The sequence below is a fragment of the Camelus ferus genome, chromosome 33, assembly GCF_009834535.1.
Source record: "Camelus ferus isolate YT-003-E chromosome 33, BCGSAC_Cfer_1.0, whole genome shotgun sequence".
In the NCBI taxonomy this organism is placed as follows: Eukaryota; Metazoa; Chordata; class Mammalia; order Artiodactyla; family Camelidae; genus Camelus; species Camelus ferus.
This window is the reverse complement of record NC_045728.1, coordinates 7,778,540-7,787,593: the sequence shown is the minus strand read 5'-3', so window position 1 is coordinate 7,787,593 and position 9,054 is coordinate 7,778,540. Positions and strand designations below refer to the sequence as shown.

At 39.6% G+C, this 9,054-nt stretch overlaps 2 protein-coding genes across 4 annotated transcripts in view; one reads left to right on the top strand and one right to left on the bottom strand.

Moving 5' to 3' along the window:
- TMEM225 (transmembrane protein 225) overlaps window positions 1-9,054 on the top strand; it is a 58,936-nt gene that overhangs the window by 2,249 nt on the left and 47,633 nt on the right. The gene's annotated exons all lie outside the window — the stretch shown is intronic.
- LOC102522638 (olfactory receptor 6X1) lies at window positions 5,230-6,214 on the bottom strand. The gene has a single exon (XM_006180284.2). The coding sequence runs from the start codon at window positions 6,166-6,168 to the stop codon at window positions 5,230-5,232; it is 939 nt and encodes a 312-aa protein (XP_006180346.1). The 5' UTR covers window positions 6,169-6,214.

Sequence of the window (9,054 nt, the reverse complement as noted above, 5' to 3'; positions counted from 1 at the left end):
AAGATGATATATATATATTATTGTTTATTGCTGTTACTTCTTTAAACTAAAGTGGATATTTGGGAATTGAAAAAAAATCCCTGAAAATAGCCAAGATGATTGGGTTTTCTATGAACCTTTAGAAGAGGAATTTGTGTTTCTCCTTCTGTGCCGTTGAGATGTAAATGATCTACCTGGGCTGTAAAGGAAAAAGTTTTTTTTCAAACTCAGGCAGAAAAACAGATCACTGGTTCTGTCTGTCTGCGTAAAATTAACATGTAAAAGAGTTCTATTTAATTGACCTGAAAGTAAGCACTTACAAATTAAATATTTCGAGGTATAAAAGAAGCTAGACAACAAGTTTCATTCTTGTGTGATCTAGGAAATATTCAACATTAAATTAATATCTGATATTAAATCTAGCTTAAGTTTGTTGGTGTAATCAACACAGATATGTCTTTTATTGTACCTAGGTTTGCTGAAGGTCAATAAGTTCGTGTTGTTTCTGTTGCAGAGTTTGTCAGAAAGAAAAAAAATTCAGCTAACTTGGTATGACAAAGTTCTTATATGTAAATTAAATGCAAATAACAAGAGATTTTGGGTGAACTCTTTGGAAATAATTTTGTTTTAGGAATGCTGAAAGATGATCTGTCCAGATATTTTGTAACTTGAAATTGTAGAGCTGTACTAACTTAAGTTAATTGATGGAAATTTGTCGAATAGCTAGGTCATTTCCAAACAAAATAAGAAACTACAACACTATTTACTGAACATTGGCTTCCCTTTAGAGAGAAATTAAAGATGTTTAGGACTGTCATTAAATATGTTTGGTGCCACACTGAGGTATTTTCTATAAGAAAACATGTTTTTCAAAATTATTATTGGTATTTATGTTTGCCAATATACAGAAGGCTAACGTAAAAGACAGCTCATAATGCTCACTTCTTGGTTTTCACTAGCAATAAGGTTTTTGAAGAGTTGAGGATTCTGATTCAAATATGTTATTAAAGCTACTAAAAATAACAAAGAAAACATTTCAGTATACAGTAGGAAAGTAGGGTATATGTTTTGAGTATATATGTTTTGAGTAAAAAGTATGAGGAATGGAATTGCAGTTTGTTAAGGGAAAAGTTTGTGGAAAAGGGACCCCTCAGAAAGGAGTTTTGTGCAAGGTTGGACTGAGATTATGTTAAACTTAAGTAAATGGTACATGGATTTTGTTATTAAAGAGGTGCGGGACTGGTGCGGGGCTGGATTTGCTTCCTCTCTGTTAAGAGAACAAATTTACTTGCTTGTGATAACAGGTGCTTCTGACAACTGATTGTGTGAAACTTTTTGATGTTGTTGACAAACTTCCTATCAAATTCTAATGGAAGTTCTTTTGACTTCAGCTACCTTTGGGAGGCTTCAGAGGACCCCGAGACATCTCAGAGAAAAATATTAAACTAACTAGGATTGGTTGATATGTTAAATACACGGCATTGTCAAATGAGTGATAAGCCGCCTCAGATTATATGATACTGATAAATGTTATTAATACAGACATTATTCTCAAAATTATTTAAGGTTTCTGACATTTAGATATATCCTGGTATAATGCTATCAGTCAGAATTCTAGTTGTTCTAGTCATAATTCTAGTTCTTGTCTAGTTGTTATCTTAAAATATTTTATGCCATAGCGACTTGATTAAGCTTCTTTGTCAAAAACATTGTGACCAGATCTTTAACCTTGCCTTTTTAAAGTCTTTTGTCATTTACAGACAGTCAAGCTGATGCTTTGCAAAACTGCTTCATCTCAATAAGATTCATAAAAAGACTTTGACAAGTACAGGTTTCTCTTAAATCTTACTGGGTAGGATGTTTAAAAGGTCTAATGAAAACTCTGATTTTGTAAAACTGTTACTGAAAAGAATTACATAGGGTTGAGTACACTGGTGAACATGGTAATTTTTTGGTTTTGTCTGAAATATTACTGGCTTTTAATCTACATTTTCTAATTGAGCTGTTTATCAGATGTTTGTCTCTCTATCAATATTAAAAGTTATTATTTTACTTCCAACCACACTGTTGCCCCCAGAGTTTAGGATAGAAAGAGAATTCTCTAATGGAGTTGTCACAGAGGATATACTCATGATGTATAGCAATGCTTGCTCTCAGTCTGTTGCTAAAATCACATGTACAATGCTTGTGTAACAATTGGGTGTAAGTAATAAAATGTATGGCCTGTAATATGTTTCCCCATTAACATGCTTCTCAGCCTGTTCACACTTTCTGATGAGTTTCCCCCCAGTGTGGATAATTAGGCAAATATAAAGGAGGTATAACACTGAGGGACATGATTTGAACCTGGGGCAGGAGCCATCACCCCAGCATGGAGGGACCTATATTTTGATCATCAATGCTTTCTGTTGAAAAGTGATGGAGAAATCTGCACATAATGAGGTATGGGGAAGCCATTCTGGCTCATACACAGTTTAAACTTTATTGACTGAAACAGCCTGTTTTATGGCCTTTTGGGCATGCATTGTACATCTGCTTTGGCCTTGAGGAGGGGAATGCATTTAAAAGTCAAAATGGAGTAGCTGTGATTCAGACATTCAAGGTAAAACTAGGTGGCCACTGGGGCATGATTTCAGACAGGTTCTTGTGTGGTTGAGAACTCGAATTTTCTGAGCTGTGTCATACTTGGGAGACCACCAACCATCCTGGAAGCAGTGCCTGCTGGCAGCTGCAGCCTTATGACTTCAAGATCTTCTCTTGTAACTATTAAATTTTAGACAATAAAATTGTTTTAGATCAGATGTTAGCAGAAAAAAAGGAGATTTGTAATGCCAATAGCTCTTGTTATGTACACGTTAATACTACATCAGAAGTGAAAACCTACTTAAATAAAAGTAGACAACTGGCTACCCGGTACAGGTCTCCCCTGAAGAGCCAGGTCCATACTGGTTTTCAGGCTCATTCTCCTAAATTCCTCTGGCAATGCAGAATGAGATCATTTTGTCTATTAAAGCTCTGGTTGTCACTCCTCCAGCTATCTCTAATTGGGTCTGTTGGCACCAAAAGGGCAGACTAAAGGACTGGGATCTTAATCATACAATCAGATCCATGACTTGAAACTTGGGGATATTTTCAATTTGATGTCCATCCCCCAAATTGCAGGAGGACTATGCCCCATTTCAACAGGAAGGAGCCAGAGCGGCCCATGAACTTGTGTTGAAAATTCACCATTGGATAGGCTTTTCTAACTGGTATTTCTAACTCCAAGAACTGACTCTCTGGCAGATTACAAAAAAAAATGTGTTTTCAGCAGAATCAGTACCAGGCACACGGTTTGGTACATTACACTGATAACATTAATAAAACATGGGAAATGCATGAATCAATGGTGTCTGCTTTGAGCTTCATGAATTGAAGCCTGGTGTGTACTCTCACACGTGCTTTTCCTCCTTTATAGTGTCTGTCAAGGTGGTTTCTGTTATCTTCCCTTCTGTCTGCCATCAAATAGGTACCTCTTCATGCAGTAGCTAGACCCAGGAAAACTTATATGTAGGAAACTTGAAGACAGATTTTAAAATATTTTAAAATAATAATACAACTTAGGTGTCCCAACTCTCTAGCTCTAGGTTACCCGGAGACACACCCAAGGCAATGAAAGTCTGAAATTATTCCTAAAATATCTGCATCTTCTGTGGCCATTGCTGTGGGCTTTTCTATGGACCCTCTCTAAGTACAACCACATCGTTGCAGACATGAAACTCAATTCTTCCTTGACTTGTGCATCCAACACACACACATACGAATGCGTGTGACACACACATCCCGTTCATACGTGCGTTAGGTAATGCAGGATTTTACTGAAGGTTTGAGGGGAAGACAGACGAACATTGTAGACACGTGGCCTCAAATTGAGTATGAGGCATCTCCACTCTTAAAATGCTCCTTAGGCACCCAACTTAGGAGAATTTTCTCTAGTTTCTTCCCACAGACTTTTCTGCTATATTCCATTTTTTTTTTTTGTCTGTCTTCTTTCTCCACCATTTTCCTCTCTGAGAAGCACTAGATATTACCCTTAGTTTTTTTATTCAGGGCAATTTAAACCATTTTATTGATGATAGAGTTCTTGATAATATTCATGTCCTTTGGGTCTCTCTCTTTGCCTTCAAATGACCGATTTCCCCCGCCCAGCCCTAAGATCGCTCCTCTCTAAGATAAAATCAGGTAATAACAGTTTTACCTCATTACACTTTGTTTTGCACTTGCAATTTTCAATTCAATACTAAAAGAAATACACAATAATCCTTTAAAAATCATACTTTCAATGGGCTTTAAATGATAGTCTTTTCTTGCTGTTGCAAGAGGCACATCCCTAATAGTCACTATTACAGCCTGGCTCACCTGCGTGATCATTCTCTGAAAAACTTTTTCTGCCAGATGTCTTACTCTAGAACAAGGTGAAACCAATATGCTTGTCACCTGCCTTAAGGAACTACATGCTAACTCTACCTACAAGCTCTGAACTTAATGTAACCTTGGGGCTGAGTGTTCCAGCAAGAAAGCCTTCACAGTTATTTTGGCTCTGAGACATCTGCTGGTTTCCTAAACACATGGATTATCTAGATTGAAGCATAGAAACTGTCATCATCCAATTGGAAATTTTCACACGATGTCCTCAAGTTTTGGTATATTATCTGGCAATAAACTCCTTTCGGTTTATCTAAAAATTTGTATTACATCAAGATAGAAGCTCCCTTGTTGAGACATTGTCAAACAAAAACCTGGTTCATTTCAAACACTTTTGAAAGACCATCAGAATTGATTAGAAGACTTACAGAGACTTCTACTATGAAGAAGACAAGTAGTGAGAAAATGAGATGTGGGATGCTTTATGCCTTTGACAAGGAGATGAGGCAAAGAGGATGATTATAGACAAAGAGAGAGACAGGATTCCTTACATTTTCTTAAGTTACTGACCATTGTCTCTAACTTGAGTGGTTTCTACTTTCAGCTTATACTTGAGAAAGTCCTGAATTTTCCCTTATGCATCTGAAGGTGTTGTGGGATTTCCTTGTGGAAGAATAAGTCACTTCTCTGCTTTAAGGGGGACTCCTGGTCCACTTACAGGGGACTTACACACTAAGTCCCCTATAAGCTCCATCATAATTTTCTTGCATCTCTTTATCTAATTCAGAATCCTCTCACAGTTAATTGTTGTATCTGCATCAAGTTCATTTCCATGTATTTCGTGTTTTACTCTGGATGATGAGTCTTCAGCCAAGCCATTGCCTTCCTTAGGGCTCCTTTCACCTCCTTGTTTCTAATTGTGTAAATAAAGGGGTTCAGAAGGGGTGTGAGGATAGTATTCAGCACTGACACCACCTTATTCATCTTAAAGGAGGAGTGTGCCGTGGGTCTCAGGTACATGAACAAAACAGCTCCATAGAGCAGGGAGACAACCGTCAGGTGAGAGGCACAGGTAGAGAAAGCCTTCTGGCGGCCAGTGGCTGAAGGAATCCGTAGGATGGTGGCCAGGATATAGATATAAGAAATCACAGTGAAGAGGAGTGACCCTGGGATCACCAGGATGGTTGCCAAGAGACCCAGGAGCTCCAAAATGCTTGTGTCTGCACAGGCTGCTTTCAAGATGGGACCGACATCACAGTAGAAGTGATTGATGACATTGTTGCCACAGAATGGCAACTGGATGAGCAGTACCATCTGACAAAAGACGATGGTGAAGCCCAGCACCCAAGAGCTGAGGGCCAGTTGCAGGCATAGCTTGCTGGTCATGATGGTGGGATAGCGAAGGGGCTTGCAGATGGCCAGATAACGGTCAAAAGACATGGTGGTGAGGATGAGGAACTCCGTGGTGCCTAGGAAGAAGTGGAAGAAGGCCTGCAGCAGGCAGCAGGGGGTGCAGATAACTGTTCTTGCCACCACAAAAGTTTCTAGCAGTTTGGGGATGACTGTGGTGGTGTACCAGATCTCCAGGAAGGACAAGTTGCAAAGGAAGAAGTACATTGGAGTTTGTAGCCTGGGCTCAGCCCAGACAATGGTAATAATGAGCCCATTACCTGCAAGGGTTAATATGTAGATGAAAAAGATGACTATGAAGAGCAGGATCTGCAGTCCTTGGATGCCGGGAAAGCCTAGGAGGATGAACTCTTTGACTGCAGTGCCATTTCTCATGTCCCTGGATGCTCTGGGAAGACAGGCAACAGGCAAGAAGCTAGCTCCTTAGAATCTCACACTCAAAGTTCAGACCGGAAAAAAAAAAAAAAAGGATTCTGATTCTATTTAAGGTCCTTCAGGACACCTCCCTTCCACCCCCCGAACGTGCACACACATACCAAGCACTGCTTCCTTACTCATAATTTGGCTTGTTCCTTTGGCAGCTAAACCAGATTTTCATGGACTTTGAAAATACCAAGTACAACTGATGGGTTGGAAAAGTACTTTTTCACCCCTACACAGCTATCAGAATAATCATTGTGATGTGGTGGCTTATCTGTCCATATGCCACACAATTATTTAAAATGAACAGTGTATATAATGATATGACTACATAAGCCCAGCTGCTGGCTCATAAGAAGTAAATGCTCACTCTCCTCTTATCATCTGAAAGAAAATTCTTGACTTACATCACAAATATGTTTAAGGGAGCTGATTTTATACACACACACGTGTGTGTATTTAACTAAAAATCATTGCTGTTACCTGTTAGCAGTGAGATACCATCCAGATAATAGAACAGATGTTTTTCTGAAGAACCCCTGTCCAAATTCTAACTCAGACTCTTTTTTTTTTTTAAAGTAGACTAAAAAAATATTCCAAGTTAAATGAATAGAATTGCTTAGCAAGCAGGGTAATGTATTAAACTTTAATTCAAAATTCCAAGACCAACTGAGTCAGATCCTAATACATGAAAGAACCTATCCAATGCATATTGGGTAAAGATCTATAGACACAAACCTAAAAAGTGAAAAGCCTAGCAAATGCTAAGGATAACAGACCAGAAATCCTGGAAGTGTATTCCTGTTAAACCCTTCCTTTGTGACTGAGTATCTTTCTATACCAAGTAAAGCGTTCTTGTTTGTAAATGTAGATTCATAGGTTGAACACTTTCTGTTCCACTAAAATTCACCAGAAAACAGTAAAACTACTTCCTGTCTTACTGGGATATTCTTTCATATGTTTCTTCTTTGCAATGGGTGAGATAAGTTGCTATGAAATGAATCACATGATTTTCAAAATATATAGAAAACTTAGCACAAAGAGGCAGTTCACAGTTGATGGACAGATCGCACTAGGAAAGAATTATTTTTTGTCTATAATGTTAAAAGCCCCAGTTCTTTTCTATGAAACTATGAGTCAGAAAAGTATTTCAATTTGTACCAGTGGCCAAGGGATATAGCTGGCCATGAGCCTGGTCCCTCTAAACAGAGTAGATACAGATTTATGTTCGCTCCCCATACAGAGGAGAGTGGCATGCTCTCCTGGCCGATACACAATTTCTAAGGGCTAAACACTCCACAGTTCCACAGAATGAGACCTATTTATTCCACAAGCTTTTGCTGAGAGCTTACTATGTTCCAAGTCCTGCTAGGGGATTAAGGAGTTTATCATTCAGGTAGGGAGAGAGACCATATACAGCAATTACAGCACAGCCCAGTGAGTGAAAATGGAGAGGTGTGCGCAGACTGTTTTGGGAACAACAGGAAGAGACCCCTTACCCAACCTGGGTGGGGGTTCATGAAGGTTTTCCAGAGAGGGAGGTGCCTAAGCTGAGTCCTGGAGGAGTTCAATAGGAAAAGAGAGTGGAATATGGAGGGGAAAAGCATTCCAGACAAGGATCTAATTAATGTTTATGAAATTGAACTTGAGCTGAAGCTGGAGTCAGGCTTGTCCACTTCTGATAAATTTACAGGTGGGTCAGGCCTCCTGTAAGTCAATTTGCAAGATGGATTCATGAGGTCTTTAGAGGGGAGAATCTTGGGGGTTTGCTAACATGGGGCAAATGTGTGTGTGTGTGTAAAATATGGTGTCAGCCTTCCTTGTTTATCTATGCTTTATGGAGGAAGGGGCTGCAGGTGGTGACTGAATGAGCTCTTTCAAGATTCTGGAGTGACATGGTCAGGACCTTGATTGACATCCGAACTCCTTAGCGTGACATTCAAGGCCACTGATGATCTGCTTTTACCCACCTCATCTTCCAGCCTGAGCTTCTGCCATTTCCCCTTCTTCCTTCCCCATTCTAGGCTCCATACTTACTGAATTACCCAGGTTCAGAGTTTGGCAAACTATGGCCCTGTTTTTGTAAATAAAGTTTTACTGGAACCACACTAATTCATTTACAGATTGCCTGTGGCTGCTTTTGTGCTACAGTGGCAGACTTGAGTAGTTGCAACAGAGACCAGATGGCCCCCAAAGCCTAAAATACTCACTTTTTATCAGGCCATTTACAGAAACAATTTGCCAAGCCTTGCTCTAGTTCCCTGAAGGTGCCAGCCTCCAGCCTCCCTCTTCTCCTAATCTTTGTTCATGCTGTTCCTTTTGCCTAGAATACCCTTCCCCAACCCCCATCATTTGGCTAGGCCCTGTCTGACTTCTGGATCTCAGCTGGGGAGCTACCTCACGGGCAGCCTTCTCTGATTTCCCATTTCTTCTAGTTTAGGTGCTCTTACGTGCTTCCATAACACCCTGTGCTTATCTACACCCGAACACTTAGAAGATTGTATTTCCTGTTTCCTTGGCTTCCTCCATAAACTCTAAGGCCCTTGAGGGCAGCAATAGTGTCTGTAGGACCTAAGCAGGGAACTTGGCACAAAATAAGCCCTCAAAAAGATGTTTTCTGAATGATTATATAAATGGAAAATTTGTGGCCACTGTGTCCCCAGTTACCTATAGATTTATGTATACTGAGTATGTGCATATGTTTGTAAAATGCTACTATCTGTGTATTTCAAATGCTGGAGACATTTTAATAGAGACTGTTTGCTGAATAATTTGTCTCCGAGGCTGCTGCTGCTTCCAGCTTTTCTTTATGTAAGTTTTGCTGCATGCAAATCTTTCTGC